Genomic DNA, 20,795 nt, shown 5'->3' with positions numbered 1-20,795 from the left:
GCCTGTGAGCCCGGAGACGGCGGGAGAGCGTGGAGGCCGCAGGATGCGCTGCCTGTGTGCCCTCCTGAGGTCCTGGGGCAGCGAGAGCGCCCACTCCGCCCGCACGTCAGACCCTGCTTCTGAAGCGTAAGTCGGGGGGTTGAGAGGAGGCTCGCGGCGGGCTGGTGGCCTCTGTTGGCCTTCACTTTCCATTCTGGGACCCTAGCTTGTGGCCTCTTTCCCTCTTCCCTACGTTTGTTCTAGTCTTAAAAGCCGCCACACTTAGGGGTAGATAAATCTGTTTTTTTGCTTGAATATACTTTTTTCTTCTTAAATTTAATTTTATTTTTTTATACAGCAGGTTCTTATTAGTTATCTATTTCATACATGTTAGTGTATATATGTCAATATACTTTTTCAGCATTGATTTAAACGTAGTGTTTAGCAGTTTTAAAGTCTTATTTACAGTCTTATGATCCTTACATTGTGTTAGTTTGAATTCTGAGTATGAATCTTGAAAATGTATATACAGAACCATCAGTTCTACTCTGTGACATAAATCACAGCAAGATTCTTTTTTTTTTTTTTTTTTTTTTTTAAGATAAAACACAAGTCAAACTTATTATTAGATTTGTCCACAGTCAGCAATGGTGATCTTCTTGCTGGTCTTGCCATTCCTGGACGCCAAGCGCTCCATGGCTTCCACAGTATTTGTGCCCTCTTTCACCTTGCCAGAGACCACATGCTTGCCATCCAACCACTCAGTCTTGGCAGTGCAGATGAAAAACTGGGAACCATTTGTGTTGCGGCCAGCATTTGCCATGGACAAGATGCCAGGACCCGTATGCTTCAGGAGGAAATTCTCGTCATCAAATTTCTCCCCGTAGATGGACTTGCCACCAGTGCCATTATGGCATGTGAAGTCACCACCCTGGCACATAAATGCCGGAATTATTCTGTGAAAGCAGGAACCTTTATAACCAAAGCCTTTCTCCCCAGTGCTCAGAGCACGAAAGTTTTCTACTGTCTTTGGAACTTTGTCTGCAAACAGCTCCAATCTGTTAACGTAGCTTTATGGATTGGATGAGCAGTCACTTCTTGGTTTCCAGGTCCCTTACCTCGAAGGAGACGCGGCCCAAGGGCTCGCCGTTGACGGCGATGTCAAAGGACACGGTAGGGTTGACCATGGTTGGGCAGCGCGGGAGGTTCTGGGGTGGCAGCGTCTGCAAAGCCAGCAAGATCCTTTTTGACCCACCTCCTGGGGTAACGGAAATAAAAGCAAAAATAAACAAATGGGACCGAATGAAACTTAAAAGCTTTTGCACAGCAAAGGAAACCATAAACAAGACAAAAAGACAACCCTCAGGATGGGAGGAAATATTTGCAAATGAAACAAAGGACAAAGGATTAATCTCCAAAATATACAAACAGCTCAGTATCAAAAAAACAAACAATCCGATTGAAAAATGGGCAGAAGACCTAAATAGACATTTCGCCAAAGAGGACATACAGATGGCCAAGAGGCACATGAGAAGATGCTCAACATCCCTAAGTATTAGAGAAATGCAAATCAAAACTACAGTGAGGTATCACCTCACACCAGGTAGAATGGGCATCATTAGAAAATCTACAAACAACAAATGCTGGAGAGGGTGTGGAGAAAAGGGAACCCTCTTGGCACTGTTGGTGGGAATGTGAATTAGTACAGCCACTATGGAGAACAGTATGGAGGTTCCTTAAAAAACTACAAATAGAACTATCATATGACCCAGCAATCCCACTACTGGGCATATACCCAGAGAAAACCATAATTCAAAAGGGTCATGTACCACAATGTTCACTGCAGCACTATATACAATAGCCATGTCATGAAAGCAACTGAAATGCCCATTGACAGAAGAATGGATAAAGAAGATGTGGCACATATATACAATGGACTATTACTCAGCCATAAAAAGAAACGAAATTGAGTTATTTGTAGTGAGGTGGATAGACCTAGAGTCTGTCCTACAGAGTGAAGTAAGTCAGAAAGAGAAAAATACCTTATGCTAATACATATATATGGAATCTGAAAAAGTGGTACTGATGAACCTAGTTGGCAGGGGAAGAATAAAGACGCAGACGTTGAGAATGGACTGGGGGACACGGGGTGAAGGGGAGGCTGGGATGAAGTGAGAGAGTGGCATGGACATATATACACTACCAAACATAAAATAGATAGCCAGTGGGAAGCAGCTGCATAGCACAGGGAGATCAGCTCGGTGCTTTGTGACCACCTAGAGGGGTGGGATAGGGAGGGTGGGAGGGAGGCTCAAGAGGGAGGGGATATGGGGATATATGTATACATATGGCTGATTCACTTTGTTACACAGCAGAAACTCGCACACCATTGTAAAGCAATTATACTCCAATAAAGATGTTTAAAAAAAAAAAAGTTCAGCTGCCCTTGGATGGCAAAAAAAAGAAGCACCAGCTCTGTTGAATTATAACTGACGTGTACCTTTTGCATTATCATATGATAGTAGCCTCATAGGCTCATGGCTGCCTGTTTTGAGTGAATTACGGGTTTCGTTTTTTCCAGCACTTTAACTGTGGCTTTTTGCTGGGCTACTTGATGGCTCTCCGTGTGTTCCCCTGGTTGCCGTCTTGCGGCCCATGGTGTCATTTCAGTAAATACGGAGGAGGTACGCTGTGTAAGGATCGCCGGCCTCAGTAGAAATTAAGCTGAAAGAGCCTTTGTTTTGTCAGAAAAGCTGTAACCAGCCGTTTTGTCTGGTTTTATTGTAGTACTAAATTTGTTTTTAAAACTAAAAAAAAAAACTATTTCAGTGATCTATAAAGATTTATAAAAAGTTCAGTTTCCTTTCTTAACTGTGCACGTGTCTGGCATTGCAAGGCTGTCATGTGAATATTAAAAGAAGTTACTTTTGCTTTTGCAAAAATTTCACATGAATTTTTAGTTGTAGGGAATTTTGGGGGGTGGGTGATGAGGATAACTTGCTTAGTTTTATTCATTATTGTCTGCCATAACTATGGTTATGAAATTGCACGTATAATACTGAAATATCAAAAATGGCCTGAAGAGACTTTTTGACGATTTTCCTTGTGGTAGAAAAGGCCCCAACTGGATTATATTTAAAGGAGTCGAAATGTACTGTTAGTATCATTAAGCTTCATTTTTATGGGACTCTGCTTGATCCTTTGTTCAACATTCAGAGAAATGCTGGTGAAATATAAATGTCTCCTCCATAAAGCCATCATTTCTCTCTGCTCACATGTTAGGGATGGGTGGGCTGATCTGAAGAGGCGCACGTTTCCGAGTGAAAATGTTTGAGGGCTAGGGCGGGCGTGGTGGGCACAAGACGTGGAGCGGCCGCGCGTGGGTAGGGGGCCCCGCCTGGGCTCGGCCGCTGTTGGCAGTGGCTCCCGTCTGCAGATGTGCGCGATGACCCCTGTCTCAGGCCCGGGGTGGCGTGGGCGGGAAGGATGCACAGTGCGTGTCTGGTGCCGTTGCCCCTGCTCTGTCCCTCTCCCTGACATGCGCTCCTACCTGTGCGTCTCCTCTGCCCGAGCTTGGGGAGGTGGGCCAGGAGGCAGCCCTGAGGGTCGGGCTTGGAAGACCCAGCCCTGCAAGGAGGGGAAGGCAGGGTGATGGCAGAGCATGGAACCGTGCACAGCGGTGCCAGCGCCAGGCTGCCCCACAGCAGGGTCCCGGAGCATCGCCTGCCTGGCTTCGGAAGCCCAGCCCTGTGGTTTTCCGGGAAAACCATTCTTCGAAAGCACAGAGTTCTGTGCACAGAGGTGTTGGGTCGTGTTGCCTATGCAAGCGCGTGTGCACATAGAGCCCTAGAAGTAGTTAGGCCGCTTCTGTGCTAAATATTTTAAATTGCACCACCGTGGCAGGCTGTCTCGCAGGAAGGAACTCGTCATGAAGCCTTCCTTCTGATGGAAGTGGGAAAAATGTGTATTGTATATGCTGAGTTGTTATAACGAGGACTTTGTGAACATTTTCCCGTTTTATAATTTGCTTTGATTTTGATCATAGCTCCTAAATGTGTATGTATATTTATTTAAAAGGTTGATTTTTGAAGAAAACTATGTATAGGTAGGTAGGTAGATGGCAGTGCTGTTAACTGTGCTGTCACTCTTCTTACGCAGCCAGGACGCGCTCCGGCTCAGGCCACCCACGTTGTCGCGAGCCCCAGCACAGACAGGAGCTGTCTCCGAGAGAGGTCTTACTGCTTGAGAGACATAAGGCTGATTTCCCAGGGGTTGATGAATTTGTTTGCAGCCTGACATTTGGAAGCTTTTGTTTCTGAGCTGGTTTAGTCGGGTCAGGTACCTTCCCCTTTGGATATGTCAGCAGAATCGATGTGCGGGGTTGAGAGTAAGAGGTGGGCAGTGCCAGCACCAGCTCTGCTGTCACACCTCCCACAGAAAGTCACTCTAGGTTGTACCGTAGGAGACTCTCGTGTTCACCGCTTTTGAACTAGCAGTTTCAGACGGTTTAGCCTGAATACCGCGCGTTTTTCGCCAGGAGCCATCAGGGGGGCTGCTGGTCCTAGGAAGTTTGGGCGGGCGGCCACGTACAGCTCGGGGTGGAGGTGAGGCGTGAGGCGGGTTCAGCTGACCGGCACCCGGACGGGATGGGCTCGGTGATTCTTCAGGACCCCGAGGTTGTCCCGCCCTCCCAGTGGGTGGGTGCCGCCTCTTCTCACAGCCTGCATTCCAGGTGACCTCCGTCCCCCGGTGTCTGGAGGGACAAGTCTCGGCAGCAGTGAGGGGCACAGACTGGCTTCCTCCCATGGACCCTTTATAAACGTCATCTGTCCCTCAGTGCAGAGACAGAAGCACAGAGTTTCAGTCACAGACGTGAGCCACAAATGTGTGGGTGACAGAGCTTGACCCACAGCTGCTCCTCTGACCTTCCTGGGGTCTTCCTGAACTGGAGCCCCCAGGGCGGCACAGGGCACGATGTGGGGCAGCTCAGGAGGGCGTTGCCACTGGAGCGTTAGGTGGAAGGTGGTGAGGGTGAGGGTGACGGAAGAGGAGTACGGTATTGAAGACGTGCTTTTAGAGCTGAGTTAGCTTCTGAGCGTATACTAGGTGTCCTCACCTACAGATGCGGAAAACTTTTTTCACACACACTGGGAGGGTTAAATGAAATGATGATGCGAAAATGCTTTTGGAAGTTTAAAGCCCGAGGATGTGTGAGTTACTTTATCGTGCTGCATCATGCAGCCGCCTTCAGGGACTAAAGCACCTGGAGGGTCAGCGCCATGATTCAGTTGGTGGTAGTTGGGACGCATCTCCTGACACGTTTTACTGTCTTGAGGTTCCAGGTAACGGGGCCCTGTTCTTGCGCTCAGAAGGCCACTCACATTCACACTCTTCCACAGGAAAGTGCCTCGCTGAGGTGGCCTTTGGTGATGGGGGGGTGGGGGCGGTGGCTGGGAAACCACAGGTGCTCTGTGTTACGCGCACGTGGTTTTGCTCAGACTGAGGGCGAGAACATGAGCTGTGTGGGGATCTCCCCTCTGGTGTTTGGAGATAACCAGCACGTGTTGGGCTGTGACAGCGGTAGCCTCTGAACCGTCGGGGACACCGCGTGGTACTTCGTAGTCCTGGTGGGACTGGGGCGGGGGCGCGGCCCTTCTGGGCTCTAACGGTGGCCTCTTCTCCCTCCCCGCGTGGCTGCACGTGGTCAGTGAAGAGCTGGGCGAGTTCATGGAGATGAAGGGCGCCAGCAGCCCAGGCATTCTCGTGCTGACCACCGGCCTCAGCAAGCCGTTCATGCGCCTGGACAAGTACCCTGCACTGCTCAAGGAGCTGGAGAGACACATGGAGGTACGTGTGCCTGCCCCGCCTGCCAGCCAGCCACGCTCGGGAGAGGGCTCCTGGGCCAGAGCCTGCAGAGGGGGTTTAGCCAGCAGCCCGTAACTCGGGGTTTTCAGAATGACGTTGTTAAACGTGAACTTGCTTTCCCTTATCTCAGCTGTAGAAAAGCGTCTGCTCCTTCAGTTCCTCTCCACCCACTGCTGCTGACGGGGGATTTTCCCGTCGCTAGAAAACGCTCATAGCGTTGAGGTGTCATATCAGGAACGCGTACTTACAGTGTTGTGAAGTACATAAGTCATAGAGTAATAACAGTGAAAGAATCAGCTAATGATACGTATTTATTCTGTGTTCAGATAGCAGGCTGTGGGCCCGGGAGAAATTTGGGTTCAGGTTACTGGCTTGGTTAGGCCGTAGGGAACCATTTCCCAAAGGGCAGGCCATCCGGTCTTCTTCACAGCTGTTCCCCTCTGTCCTCTGGTGCCAGAGCAGCAGAGGCCCGTAAGGGCTGGGCATGGCCGTGTGCCGGCCTCCCTCCCCAAGGCAGGGTCCAGATCCCTCTGCTCCACGATCCCCTCGAGGACTAAGAAACGGCGCTTTAATGCTGCGAAGAATAGGACAGGTTCCAGGTTGAAAAGTCTAGGGAAGGCCCGCGCCAGTCTACAGAGCGCCTTTCTAAGGAAAAACTTCTCATTATGAAAGCTAATAGTGTGCTGTTTTATTCAAAGGATTATCATCCAGATAGACAAGATATTCAGAAATCCATGACTGCCTTCAAAAACCTTTCAGTAAGTGATTAAGCATATCACGTTGTTTTTTTTTCCCCGTCAGACATTATTATGGCAAACGAATGCAGCAAATTACTTGTGAAGTATAATTTGGATTTACTCTGATGAAATAAAAATAAATATATAGTAGTTATGCCATGGCTGGTAAACTCTCAGGCTTTACTAGACTGTGGACACCAGGAAAATGAAATGATAATTGTTTAAATTTTAAAAAGGCACCACATAATGCTAGAGCTACTTACAGTGATTCAGAACATGTTTTTAACCTCATCCCACAGTGTCTTTAGTGACTGAGTGTGAAATGGAATGCTGTTGGTTTTTTTTATCTGTTGTCATGCTGTCTTACTGACTTGAGTTTCTGGAATACGTGTCTTATTTACAGCACAAGTGGAACTTACTCTTTCTTCCCCTCTTCTCAGTCTTCTCTGTTGCGTTCACTAGTAAAAGCAGAAAATACTTTTCTTGCCCAGTCCACGTTTTTTCTTCTAAAAGTGGCAGGGATGGCTGTATTTTTCTAAAAGGGTTTCTCGTTCTAGAGCTGTTGCGTGTTTTGTCTCTCTTGACTTGATTCCGTACTTGTGAAGTAAGCAAATTGTTCACCAGGTGATCTGTCTTAAGAAGTAAGATACAAAGCAGTATGGCCAGAACCTAAGGTTCCAGGAGTCCCGTTTCTTCTAACGGTGTTCTGTGCTTCTCAGGCGCAGTGTCAGGAAGTACGGAAAAGGAAGGAGCTGGAGCTGCAGATCCTGACGGAAGCCATCCGGAGCTGGGAGGGGGATGACATTAAGACCCTGGGCAACGTCATTTACATGTCCCAGGTCCTGATTCAGTGCGCTGGGAGCGAGGTACCGCAGTGCGCGAGCGCCATTCCCAGCACGGCTTTCCTAGGGCCCCTGCGCGTGGCCGGTTTGGGAGGCGCCTGCCTGGGGCACGGCTTCCCAGCAGTTCCTTCACTTTTGTGAGCAGTGTGTCGATGGCGGCGCGTGGAAGCGCTGCCTGCGTTTCTCTTTCTGTGTCTCCTTTTAGTTTCTTGGGAATGTTTGTCCTTGGCTGTGGTCTCTGTGGGGCTTTTCTTACCTATTGAAGCAAATGAGTTTTAATACATAAACAGTGCTTTTAGGTCTTTCATGTAGATTGGGTAAAGTTTATGGGGTGGGTGGAAACATTGAGTTGACGTGTTGGATTTTAGGTTAGTGCCAGGGCCTACCAGTGGACTAAATCCATCTCCACATTTTATCCCACCCTCCTTCAGCCTGAAGGGCCCACCTGGTCACCCACTGCCCCTAAAAGCTTACAGGTTCTTTTCCTCCATTTTCTCTCAACCACAGAAAGAAGATTTTACTAATTAAGAGTTAATGGCAGAGCTAAACTCCTTAATCAGATTTTATAAACAGATGTTAACGTGAGCTACTTGTGAGTCTAAGAATTTATCATAATTTTGTTTCCATTTAATTTAGCTCATGAAATTTGGTAGAGAGAAATATCTAAACAGGAAGTATGATATAATATTTCCTAAGGCCTACTGTAAATATTCTCACAGCTGTAAAAATGTGTTTTTAAAACAATTATTTGAATTTGCTCTTTTACATTAGGAAAAGAATGAACGATATCTTCTGCTCTTCCCAAATATTTTGCTAATGTTGTCTGCCAGTCCTAGGATGAGTGGTTTTATATACCAGGTAAAACACATTTTAAATCTGTATTTAATTGTTTATTGTGGATCTGAGAATCATTTCCAGGCTTGTTTTGAGTTTTGTGTTCAATACTACATGCATCTGTTTGTGGGCTGCGTGTAGTGTTGTATGTATAGTGTTACATTCAGATACCTACACACAAGTCCTGTCTGTGCATTTCGATGCGACTGTGCAAATTAGGATACTTGTGTTAATCCAAAGCAAAAAAAGAAGGAGACTAAAATTTGTGGAGCTGCCCCCCAGGACACAGACTGCTGAGGTGCGGTGCCAGCCCGTCGCCACCAAGTCGAGTGCCGCTTCTTCCCTGGCGGCTGGTACATGGTGGGCACAGCAGCGGGCTAGCTGGAGGGGGCCCCGCGGCCGAGGTGGGTCTTGGGCACACGTCGGGTGGTGTATGTGGTAGTGGACGATCGTTTAGCCTTTCTATTGTTGATCATTTTTCTGATTTTCTTTGAGAGAATATGAGAGCTGATTTAAGAAGAACACGCAAGGGGAAATGTTTTCTTTTCTGTGCGCTAATTTCAAATGTGGTATTAAGTGCTTTATGCTTTTTCTGTCTGTCTAGTAGGAGCTTCTGGCAAGGTTTACTGCCTTCTCTCTGTGTAGTTACAGAAGCTTCTGCCTTTCCCATCAGTTTTTCGAGGCCTGGCTAGTCACCAGATGCTGTTTCAACAGAGTCGGCCTTTGTTTTCTCCGAGCTGCGTTTCTGCATATGCAGCACATTGTTTGTTTTGTCCCCGACCAGAGCTCTAGTGGGTCCTGAGTCCAGAGTGTCCGTGGCTTGTTTGTACCTGCACAGAAAACTTTGCCACCCGAAGGGGAGTGTCATCGCACACTCCACAAGGAGCACTTTAAAATTGAGGAAGCAGCTGTACACGGGCAAGCCTAGAAAAATAATACCTCTTAATCTGTAAGCCTGCCGCTGACTGATGTCTGGCTGAGGGAGCACCTGCTCAGGTTCCCCCAAACTGGCGGCTCCCGCTTTAAGTGGCCTTGGTCCTTTTCCATCAGTGTTCTCCAGCTTCGTGCTGTACACCCAGGAGGCTGAGTCGGGGCCCTGCTTTGACCTGCAGGAGTTAAGGTTGCCGTCTGGGGCAGGCTTAGGCCCCTAGGATGTTGGCATTGACATGCCACCAGCAGAGCACTGTTCTCCCGCCCTGTGCACGGGTTCCTGGGGGCTTTCTCTCCAAGTGCTGTGACCCACGGTCCACGTACTGTCAGTATTCATTTCTGGCTCTGAGGGATGTTAAAAAGCGCTACATCCAGCAACAGTGAGCACGTCCTGTCCGCCGGGGTTGCCGCTGCGCTGAATGCAGCCCTGCAGCTCTGTTTCCTGGAGAGTTCTCGGAGCTGTTGGTCACCCCTGTGCCTTAGGACTCTTGGAAGGGCGTCTGCAGTGTCTGCATCTAACCACGGCTGTGCCGGTGCTACCCTGTCCCGCCTGCTGAGCCCCGGTGGCCCGTGGCCTGGATGATACCTGTCTCGGGAGGGGAGGGGTGGGGAGACCACCTCGTGCCCTGTGGGATGCTCGGCGTCACCCCTGGCCCCCGCCCTGTAGACGTCAGGAGGCCTGTGGGCTGTGGCATTGCCGGCGCGCCCCCTGCAGGGCAGGACTCCCGCTGCCACGGCACTGAGAGTCCTGCTTCTCGGGTGCAGCTTGGCCCCAGTCCTCAGGGAGAGACTTTCCCGGAGGACTTGCTTGGCCACCGCGTTCCGTGGTGTGTCTGTTATTTGTGCTGGTCCCTTCCGGCCCATTTCCGACCCCTCTCCGTGGGCGTCCCCGCTCCCCTCCCCAGGCCCTCTGTTGTCAGAGCGGATGGGCTGGCTGCTCTTCTCTGCATTTTGTGCAGCGCTCAGCACAGCTCTCGACTTCCCGTCTGGTGACGACCACGCACAGCTACCGTCCAGTTCCTCTTGCTCCAATTTCCTCCTTACTTTGCTTTCAGACGTGGAACTTCCTCTGCATTTCTTTAAGGCAAATCTGTGCTTCCTTTGCATAAAGAACATCATTTAAAATAGCCACTGTAGGCTCTAGTTTTTTTATCACGATGTGTAATGTTTCTGTGTCCTGCTGTTGATGTTTAGAGTAACCCATCAGATGAATGTTTTTTTCTGGTTTGCCGCCTTGTACCTTTTCGCTGGCTCATTTCTTGAGTCTAGTATTACGATTTCTTGTTTGAGATAGAGGTTCATATTGTACATGCATTCGGTACAAACAAAAGAGCATTTTTGCGTTACAGAGACAGTTCCTCTGCCATTTCTAAAATCATTTAATATTTACTTTATTAATGGTATCTTCTTAAGCACTAATTGTTTTTTTTGGGGGGGGGTCTTTTTTAGGGAAAGCTACCAACGACAGGAATGACAATCACAAAGCTTGAGGACAGTGAAAATCATAGAAATGCATTTGAAATATCAGGTGATAGGCACAGACTCTGTGGATGCCCTCTGTCCGGGTGACCAGGCAGCTGGCCCTCTGTGTGCAGGCCCTTGCCGACCCTTCCAGGGGGCTGACGGCAGCGCTGTTGGCCCTCCTCGGGGGTGCGCGTGTGCGTGTGTGTGTGTTCCGCCTGCTCCCCGTTTCAGCTGTGTTTCTCTCTTCCAGGGAGCATGATTGAGCGGATCTTAGTGTCCTGCAGCAACCAGCAGGACCTGCACGAGTGGGTGGACCATCTGCAGAAGCAGACGAAGGTCACCTCTGCGGGAAACCCCACCATTAAGCCTCACTCTGTGCCGTCTCACACCGTAAGGGCCCCCGTCCCTCTCCCGCCTCCAGACTCTGGGGTCAGCCTTGGGTTCGGTTGCCAGCAAGTGATCGAGTGCTTTAAGCCATAGTCAGCCTCTGGGTCAGGAAAGCACAACATGTGCGTTGTGTTTCTCTGCAAGCACTTGCTCATTGCCAGTGGATGGTGAATCGCTACGCGCACGCACGCATGTGCGCGCGCACGCGCACACACACACACACACACACACACACACACACAGAGTTCATGGCCCCTGGCTAGGAAGCTGCGTGCGCACACACACACACGCGCGCACACACACACACACACACACACAGTTCATGGCCCCTGGCTAGGAGGCTGCCTTGCTCAGAGTGGGTCGTGTAACCTAAGTTGGTTTCAACCAAAAGCCTGAGAGCCACTGGTCCATAGAGGGCTTTTCTGAGCATTTTAATTGTATTTATTGTGTTTCATCAAAAAAACAAACAGTGAATACTTACGATGACAAAAAGGACCAGATTCATGTTGAAGGCGTTAAAATGTAGTTTTTGACTCCTTGTTTTGATTGTAAGAAATCTGTATCTTCTACTCTTAGAAAAGCTCAACAGCTCTTTAAGCTTTTAGATCCTGAAAGATTTCAAGATGTATCAGCGCCAAAGTGCCAGTGTTTAAAACTTCTCTTTCCTGGTGTTTCATGCCTAAGATCCTGGTATTGAATCATCTGATCATTCATCATCTTTACCAGATAATATTGAAGAACCAGGCAAGAACCTTCTTACAAATGACTAGGGTCTCACAGCATTTCTGGCTGGTGGGTTCTTCTTGCCATCCTTGCCAGACTGTGACGATCTTTACCGGGAGTTTTCTACCCCCTGTGGTCGCCATCCTTGGGGTTAAAGTTTTAGCTCAGGGACGGTGGCCATGGCGCAGCGTGCTGGTCACAGGTGCAATGTCTTAGGCCATTTCTCAACAGTTCGGGGGTTAAAACTGCTCATTTCTTCAGCTAATGTTTCATTTTGAATGGCTCCACCATTTATAACTTTTCCATACTTTTAAAAAATACTAAAGATGCTTAGCTTTCACGGGACTAAATTTATCCCAAGGACATATGTGCGTCCACGTGTGTGTTTATAAGGAAGAGGGAAGTACCTTCTCGCTCAGACTGTCTGTAACAGCCTGACACTAACCTTTATAAGGTCACATCAAGTAATACTGTGCTGTGTATCGGGACGCTGGCCGCTCTCGTTCCTGTTCTTGTCACATAGTGGCAAGGGAGTTACAGCCCCGCTGCCTGGAAGGCGCTGTGCCCCACACGCAGGGTTGTCAAGTGTTGTGTGCTCTTCTTACGGAGGTTCTCTCTGGGGGTGTCTGTGTTCTCCCTGTGATTGCTGTGTCCAGCTTGAATAATACTCTAACTTTAGCATAAAGCTACCTCTCTTGACTTATACAAGCAAGGAGAAATAAAACCAAATGTTACTTAACCGTGACATTGCTAGAAGGGATGTTTTGCGCAATTTTCCCCTTTTGTGAATTATTTAGTTTGAAAAAATTATTTTGTAGTGGTTGTATTAACACGTTACAGCACACACACACACCCAGGACAGGTGTGTGGTCACTGCAGAGAGTCCACTGCTTCTGTCCTTGGACACCCAGCCTCAGCTAGAGCCTGGGCTTCCCTTTAAGCCTGTTTTTCAGATACTGTTCAGTTCTTTCGAATGATGATCCCACTCAGGTTTCCAGCTCGCAGAACCACTCAGCTCTTTCTCCTGTTAAGCATACTGTATTGTTTTCGGCTAATTTGAGTTCTTTAGCTAATTTTGAATGTTATTTATTTTATTTAACATTTTCTTATTTAATTGTCAGTGTGATGGAATACTTTTGGGTTTTCTAGGAATATAAACCCCATTAATAAGGTCCTTCTGAGAAATTAGATTTATATAACTTTGTTTTGATTAAAGCTGATTTTTCTGAGAAAATGTTTTATCCCAGGGATTGGCAAAATTTTTCTAATAAAAGACAGGCAGTAAATATTGGGGGTTTTTAGGCAATATGGTCTCTGTCACAATTATAGTTTGTTTTTGTAATACAAAAGCAGCCACTGACAGGAATAGGCCTGACTGTGTCCCAGGAGCATTTATTTTTTTTAAAACAAAAACAGGGATCAGGCCCTAGTTTTGGCCACCCTTGAATCACCAGGCAGTGAGTAATACAGCTGGGGAGGTAATCATTACCCTAGCCATAATCACATTCTCAGTGCAGGGAATGCCCGTTCTGTCGTACAGTTCTGGTATCTGTACTAAATGAAATACCTTTTTGCAAAAGTGAGTCCATGGCAGTTAAAGGTGGTGGGTGGAATTTCCGGGTCTGGACCCCCAGCGCCCCGCTGCTTCCTGACCCCAGCTCAGCTGCGGCCTGCGGCCTGGAGCAGCAGCTCCCCGCTCAACCCGAGTGGCCCAGAGACTGAGCACCTGGAGAGTCCAGAGCACTGCCCACAGGCTGGGGCTGCCCAGCGGGGGCGTCTTGGTGGGCCGGGTGTGTTTGCTCAGGGCTCCCCTGACACTGAACGGTGTCTCTGCTCTCTCCCGCCCTGTGCCCCGCGCAGCTCCCCTCCCACTCGGTCACCCCGTCCAGCAAGCATGCGGACAGCAAGCCCGTGCCGCTGACGCCCGCCTACCACACGCTGCCTCACCCCTCGCACCACGGCACTCCACACACCACCATCAACTGGGGGCCCCTGGAGCCTCCGAAGACCCCCAAGCCCTGGAGCCTGAGCTGCCTGCGACCCGCACCCCCTCTCCGGCCCTCAGCTGCGCTCTGCTACAAGGAGGTGAGCCCCGACTTGACGGCTGGGCGTGTTACTTCGGCCGTTCCCTGCTTCAGTCCAGGGAGTTCAGAAACGTGGGCCATCCCGTGTGTCTGTGACATAAAGCAGATCGGCCTCTTCAGAACTGTGAAGGGTCTGCCTTTGTTCTCTTGTCACTCCTTCCTGTGGTCCCGGGAGCCCTGGGGAGACCCTTTTGGTGGGGCCCTCTCTGTGCCCGTCACGGAGGAGCTGTTTCTGTGCCCACCTGACCTCCGTTCCCTCTGCCCAGAGGCCACGGAGCTGGGAGGCTTCGCGTGGTCCCGGCCTCTCGCTGAAAGAAGTTTGAACTTGGTTGTGATGGGTCTCAGCTCACTGTGTGCGTGCCACTCTGCCACACCGTGTGACCCTTGTCAGGCTTGAGCTCTTGCCCGGGAACCCTGCGTCTGGTCACCTGTGTAAGGCGGGGGGAACGTTTACGGGGAAGGGCAGCGCTCCTCATGGCGTGGTCACAGCGCACCCGCTCTCCTCCACTCGGACAGTGTTTGCACGTGTCTGCTGTTCCCTCCCTGCCCTGATGAGAAAGGGAAGGGACTCGAGAAGTAGGGTCCAGGAATATCTGCCCTTGAGGAAGCTGGTGATGGTGTGAAATGATGAGTGTGAGTGGAGTTTGGTTACCATAGGCGTGACTGTGAGTGTGGCGGGCGTGGCCTGGCTGTGAGCGTGGTGTGAGCCTTTGCGTGTCCATGAGGCTGCATTTGCAGAGGCCCTGGAGCAGACACCCCCTCCGTGCTTGCTGGCAGCCCTAGGTGTTTTAAGATCTATAGAAGAGTACAGCGTAAGTTGTAGTTAATCCTTTATGTTTCTGTTAATGAATTTTGGTTTTTGTGACGTGTACCTTGCGGGTGTCCCTGTGCCCAGGTCGGAGCGTTCCTTGCCCTGGCAGCTCCTGGAAGAGTGCTGATGTCTGTGTTGCAGGCGTGTGGGCAAGCCCTGGTGATCTCATTGCTGGGGAGGGAGAGTGGGGCGGAGGAGGGAGAGGAAGGCGTGGAGGGGTGTGGCCGTGAGCACGTCCAGTGTGCTGAGCACGCAGACCGCCTGGTGGAAAGTGGTCACAGACGAAAGGCGGAACAGAGCACTGCCAAGTGGGCGCTCTGCCCGGCTTCACCTCCATTGCCCAGGACTCAGGGAAGCCACAGGACACATGCTGGCTTCACCTCTCTAGGGACTGATTTCTGCTGCACTTTCAGGAGCTTTAAAATTTTCGTTTTCACGGGGAAGATTTTGAAGAGACACCTTAAAAACTCAGGCTCCGTTCTCTCTGCTTTTCAGTCTGATCCATCCCATAGCACGAGTCATGTTCCGAGTCTCGGATTCTCATCGTAAGGTTCACCAGTGGTTTATATAATTTAAATGATGCAGAAGTCAGCCTTTCCTGACATGAAGATTCAGCATACGCTTGACAGTCACAACCTTGCCCACCGCGTTGGGCTCGGGCCTGCTCTGTCTTCCACCTTCCCCTTCGCGGGGGGTGGGGGGGTTTCGGGCGCTGTGTTGCGGGGGAGGGGTAGACCCTGAGGCGGTGAACGTAGCTCTGGGCGGTGGGAACGCGAGCGGGGCTCTGCCCTCCAGCCCGTGGGCTGCTCTTAGACCCTTTTCTTCTCCCTTGAGGCTTCAGGCGCTTTCCTGAAGGAGTTGTGTTTACTTGCCTTTCTTTTAATGGTGGCCTTAGTTGCCCCTCCCTGGCTGGGTGACTGCAGCGGGGGGGGGGGGGGGGGGGGGGGGCCTGCCGCAGAGTTAGCAGCGCGCAGCTCCCTGCGCAGGCCTCGGCCAGCTGGCCTTTCCAAGCCAGGCGTGGCTGTCGTCCCGGTGCCCCCGATCCAGGTGACACGAAGGTTCCTATCAGAGTCTGCGCCCTGTTGGCTGTAGCTGATGCCCAGCAGCCGGCAAAGAGCGGTCAGAGCTCGAGGGGAGCAGGCGCCCCCGCGGTGCCGGAGCGTTTGCTGCTCCACACCTTCACAGCGGCCCTCCTCGCGGACCCGCGCGAGTTCCTACCTTGGGGTCTGTCAGCCTTTCCCCCTTTGCTTCCCTAGGATCTCAGCAAGAGTCCCAAGACCATGAAAAAGCTGCTCCCCAAGCGCAAGCCCGAGCGGAAGCCTTCGGACGAGGAGTTTGCGCTGAGGAAAAGTGAGTATACCTGTGGGGACGCGGGGCTCTCGGCACGCGGGCGGGGAGGCGCCGGGCTTTCCAGGGCCGCACGCGGGAGCCAGCGCCCAGCTGAGGGTCCCCTCTAAAGGACGTAGCTGGAGCGGGGGAGGTGCGGGTCCGCGCGACCCGCCCGGCCTCCCCTGGGTGGGCCTTCCCTGCGTGGACCTCTTTGCGGGGCCCCTCGACCCGGGGTCACCCTCCCTTGGGCGGCGGCTGCGGGTCTCCGCCGTGGGACCGACCCTGTGCTCGGAGGGCCCCCGTGCTCCGTGAGGACTCCGGAGATGCCGTGGGCGGCGTGGACGGCGCCTCCAGGCCCTCGGCCTCCCGCGTGGATGCGTGGCAAGAGCGACCCGGCGCGGCAGGCGGGAGGGGCTCTGCGGGCCGCCTTTGCAGCTCCCCCTGCCCCGAGAACTGCCACGGGGCTCTGTGACTTTCCGGACCTTTGCTCCTTTTGCCCACACCCATTTGGGAGCCTTTGGGGATTCACTTCCAGAGGAAGGCTTTTAGACTGGAGCCGAGTAGCCGGCGTCACCCCGAGGAGGAGGTGGCTTGGTGCAGTGGCTGCAAGTGGGGACCCCCCCCCGTCCTTGGCGAGGGTCATGGTGGCCCTGGGGAAGTGGGCGCAGGGATGGCCCGGAGGCTGCTCCCGGGTGAGCTCCCTCCGCCCGGGCCACCTGACGTCCCCTGCCACAGCCCCGCTCGTCCTGCTGTCCTGCGGTTACTTGGTCACTTCCTCAGATAGTGAGCGCACCTGCGGGACACCTGATGGAGCGGGGGAGGCCGAGCACCCCCGTGCGGAGGGTCCACCTGTGCAGAGGGTCCGGCCGGGGGTGGACACCAGTTCCTCATGTGCAGCTCTGACCCAGGCCTGGTAGGCCTTCACCCCCAGCGCTTGCCGGGCGCCTTCTGTGCGCGGGCGCTGCGCTTTGCGTGCCGCGAGCGCGCTGACCCATGTCTGAAGATGGCGGCGTGCTTGCATCAGCGGGACAGGCAGCGTCACTTGTGCGGCTGCCCTCCTGTTGGCAGAGGGGAGCGGCCTGCCCTGCCTGTGGGCGTTACCTCCCAGCGTGTCCTGGAGCGAGACTAGTTAAACGTTGTTCTTGCGGAAACCCGTTAACAGCCAGTCCCAGTCAGCGGAATTTAAATCGGCTTTTCAGCCGCCCCTCAGCTCTCTGTGCTGACGCTGACTCTTAGCAGCGAGCATGCGGCCCGCCTTGTGTGTGTCTGTATCATACGATGGCATGCAGGCTTTTTGATACAGCTTATAAATAGTTTAGTCTTCCATTCTTCCCACATTTTTTTGTTAGAGTAGTTGAGCCTTTTAAAATATATTCTAAGTAATACCTTAGAAGATGCAGAAAAGTCTAAGAAAGCAGAAAGCAGAGTTGAACCACAGGATGGTATGAGCTATGCTGGGTGCGAGGGTCTGCGCCCGGTACCAGGACCTTTAGGGGCCCTTGCTCTGCTGGCTGCACGCTCCACGCACGTGGCCTCCTGAGTGCAGAGGAAGCTGGGTCTGGAGCCCAGTTTACGGGAGAGCTCTGGAGCGTCCTAGGTTAACTCTCTAGTAGGAACTTGTGGATTGGAGGAAATGCTCACTTTAAAGCCTTTGGTAAGTAGGGTCAGATGGCCTTGCCAGGGGCTCATAGCTGTCTTCACTCCCCCCTCCCAGATGAGGATGGAGGGAACTTGTCCTTTCTGATGTCCGCATCCACACTGAGAATTCTCAGGCATTCTGATTTTTGTCAGGCTGACATGTGAAAACATGTTGTGTAGTTTTAATTTTCACTTCTTTTCTTGGTGAGAAGGAACATTTTTTTCTTTCTGACTGTTCTCTTGTGAATTGTTTGTTTCTATTTCTTGCCTTTTTTCATCTTCAGGATGGGGGATACTATCTTTCTTGTGGGTTAGTAAGACAACTTATATGTATATTTAGGATATTAGCCCTTTGCCAGATATGTTGCAGGTAAAAAAATAAAAATCCTTCTGCATATAACTGTCTTGTGAATATCAGAGAACATTTATCTGGCGAGAAAACAAAAGGAGGGATTGTTAGTTGTCACCATCGTTGGTTGAGTTGATGGTTTGTGTTTGTCCGGTGAACTGTACTTGTCACTTCTGGGCTGTGACGGGTTGTGTGTCCCTTGCAGGCACGGCTGCGCTGGAGGAGGATGCCCAGATCCTGAAGGTCATCGAGGCTTACTGCACCAGCGCCAAGACGCGGCAGACGCTCAACTCAAGTAAGTGTCGTGCGAACCCGCTGGGACTCTGGTGGTTTGTTTTGCTTTTTAGAATCACGACCTGAAGGACACAGCTGTGGGCCCTGGGCAGGCTCGTGGGCATGGTCCCCAGTGAGGGCGCTTCCGGGGCCTGGCCCAGCGTCCCTCAGTCAAGGGAAGGAATCTGAGCTGTCAGTAAAACAGCTGGTTTCTAGAGAAGGTTCCGCTGGGAGACCTGGAAGTGTAGGGCACTGCCAGAGTTTATACAGCTCTCTCGGGTTGGAAGACAGCGGGGGCTCGCTCAGCTCAGTTGTTTAAGCTGTTTGAACTACGGGTGTGGTACTGGAACTTGGCGGGGGCGCTGCTTCTTAGAGTTGTTGTCAAAAATACAAGCCTAGAGTAAGAGTTCCTTTAGCCCTCCCCAACTTTTACAAAATGATTGCACTTAAAAATTTTTTGAAGTAGACACACCAGTGATGTTGGGTAGATTTCAATACCACTGAGTTTACCTGCATCTTATGCATAATGTCTGATGTGAAAAAAATCTTAATCTGTTGTGTGAACACTACAAAGATGGGCTCTGTTTTTTTTTGAAACTTGCCCAGCCTTTGAGAGTGGAGTGCAGGGTGGTTGCAGCAGATGTAGTCAGGATGTGGTTTGTCCAGGAGAAAAGGGGCTGAGCTTCCCTTCCCCTCCCTCCCTTTCTTTCACACTGGATGACATATATTGCTTCTGGCATGAAAACTGGTTTCTGTCAGATTTTGTCTTTTTGGTTTCCTTTCCACCTTGACTTTTGGCAAATTGCTCAACTCACTTCCTTGGCACCACTTGCAGTGTGGTGGTTCAACTCAGTGTCACGTCTGGTGTAAACCAATGATGGGGAGAAAAAGAAAAGGTGGACAGACAACCGCTTGAGCTTCTGTTAAAGATGACTACAGGTATGAGGACAGGGCCAACGGGCTTAACCCCGGCTAAATCTGCAGATGATCTAGAAACTTCTTTATGGCTAGTAGTTGAAGTGTCCCACCTGTGATGTTAGGACTTTCGGTCCGTCCTCCGTCTGGTGAAGACGCCTGTTTGTAGTGACTAGTCAGCAGAGCAGGAGAGGAATGGAAGGGCCTGCAGGTGACAGAGCAGTAATTTGTCATTTACGATATTACAGTTTCCTATATTTGTTAAGAGATTGTATTTTTAGGTAATAGGCTATATGTGGCCATTGTTTTTTGGGTTTTGAATTTGAGATTTTTAAAAAATTATACATCTCCACTTCAACTATTTGAAATAAAATTTAAACCGGGCCATCTCAGGTGAACGGACCTGGTGATGTGAGTTTTGTGTGAGCTTTTGTGTGAGCTGCGTTGCCTCATCCAGGAGACGGGGCCCTGCTCTGCTGTGGCCCTGGTATGTGCAGGTCTCATCGCGTTGCCTGTGTTATGTGTTTCCACTTCTATGCAAGAAAAGCACTGGACAATACAGTGTTTTTTGTTTTTCACTGATATTATGGACTAACCACTCTGGGGCCTCAGAGGTCTTACAGTCATAGATGACCTTAAACTGAACGTTCTCAGGAACAGGTAGGATGGGGAAATGGGTCCTTCATGTTGGACAGGTAGTGTACCTAAAAATCTAGAGATGGGGTCAGGTGCATCTGACCCCAGAGCAGCTCTGTCCATATTAAATGCATAGTAAGAATAGTTGGGACGATATATCTCACCTAAAGCTCAGTTCTGTTCAGTATACGTTTGGATGCCAAGAAGCCTTCACCATCCAGACATCTGTAGTGTTGATTTCCTCCCCAAGGACCATAGGGATGTAGTCGAAGAAAACGAGCTGAGCCCACTGCTTCCTTTTGTTTTGGTTTGGGAATGGGTTTAACTTTGCCCAGAGCAGGAACAGGACGGAGCCCGTGGCTGCTGTGCTGAGCCATCCCTGGTTCCCATCAGGCGTGTGTGTCCTCCGGCCCCTCCGCGGGCCCGTTCCAGCCTGCGCGTCCCACTCGCGGCCGCCTGGCCAGCATCACTGCTCACGTCGCCAGCCACTCATGGGCTCACTCCTCTTCTCCCATTTTGTGCCCACTTCCTTCTGCCGTCCTGCTTTTGACACAGGGGCATTCCCTGTTCACGTCTCCCTTCATGGCAGCAGGAGGGTCTGCGTCCGGGTTGATGGCGTTTGAGCAGACGTGTCTCCCCGCCATGTCCATTCCCCTGGCTGAGTGGGGGTGAGCACCCTGGGGTGGCGGGAAAGGGGAGCGAGGGGGAAGGGGCCTGTGTAACCCTGTTCTCCGCCTGAAGTTTTCTCAGTCACTACAGTGTGACAAGGTAAGTTTCGACCCCCATTGTTCAGATGGTGATTTAGAGTCTGGTGAAGAGAGAGCTGAAGAAGTCCACCAGAAATCCTTGGAAAGTATTTTGCATTCAGTATATCCGCATTAAACACATGAACGGTTCCTTTCACGAGTGTCCCAAGTGAGACTGTTTGTTAATCGAATGTGTAGCAGAATTGGTTACTTGTTAGATGTCTTTAGAATTTGCTTGTGAACATGGGCTTAA

At 50.9% G+C, this 20,795-nt stretch overlaps 2 protein-coding genes across 4 annotated transcripts in view; one reads left to right on the top strand and one right to left on the bottom strand.

The window, feature by feature from the left end:
* ARHGEF7 (Rho guanine nucleotide exchange factor 7) overlaps positions 1-20,795 on the top strand; it is a gene marked incomplete at its 5' end in the record, with an annotated part of 126,809 nt that overhangs the window by 93,852 nt on the left and 12,162 nt on the right. For both annotated transcript variants that reach the window (XM_082675796.1, XM_082675797.1), the window contains 9 exons: positions 5,688-5,826; positions 6,543-6,602; positions 7,301-7,447; positions 8,195-8,281; positions 10,637-10,715; positions 10,902-11,041; positions 13,622-13,846; positions 15,913-16,006; positions 18,178-18,267. In XM_082675796.1, coding sequence (XP_082531922.1) covers positions 5,688-5,826; positions 6,543-6,602; positions 7,301-7,447; positions 8,195-8,281; positions 10,637-10,715; positions 10,902-11,041; positions 13,622-13,846; positions 15,913-16,006; positions 18,178-18,267 — 1,061 coding nt within the window. The remainder of the gene's footprint in view (positions 1-5,687; positions 5,827-6,542; positions 6,603-7,300; positions 7,448-8,194; positions 8,282-10,636; positions 10,716-10,901; positions 11,042-13,621; positions 13,847-15,912; positions 16,007-18,177; positions 18,268-20,795) is intronic.
* Positions 67-2,196, bottom strand: LOC309836040 (peptidyl-prolyl cis-trans isomerase A-like). Of its 2 annotated transcripts, XM_082675798.1 has the most exons (2): positions 1,098-2,196; positions 67-1,030 (listed from the first exon to the last, which is right to left on the bottom strand). In XM_082675798.1, exons 1-2 carry the CDS (start codon positions 1,506-1,508, stop codon positions 605-607), a joined length of 837 nt encoding a protein of 278 aa, XP_082531924.1. In that variant the 5' UTR covers positions 1,509-2,196; the 3' UTR covers positions 67-604. The 2 variants fall into 2 exon arrangements, with proteins under 2 accessions (XP_082531924.1, XP_082531925.1); XM_082675799.1 differs by lacking the exon at positions 1,098-2,196 and having other exon boundaries at positions 67-1,091.

This window comes from Grampus griseus (genome assembly GCF_964374135.1).
Source record: "Grampus griseus genome assembly, chromosome: 18".
In the NCBI taxonomy this organism is placed as follows: domain Eukaryota; kingdom Metazoa; phylum Chordata; class Mammalia; order Artiodactyla; family Delphinidae; genus Grampus; species Grampus griseus.
Note: the sequence above shows the minus strand (reverse complement) of the source record. Positions and strands in the feature narration are given on the sequence as shown.

Excerpts from the sequence above, each read along its gene's own strand:
- LOC309836040 (XM_082675798.1), bottom strand. The coding sequence starts at position 1,508 with ATGTGCCTCTTGGCCATCTGTATGTCCTCTTTGGCGAAATGTCTATTT. Across the intron at positions 1,031-1,097 it reads TGGGCCGCGTCTCCTTCGAG|CTGTTTGCAGACAAAGTTCC; the intron begins GTAAGGGACCTG and ends AACAGATTGGAG.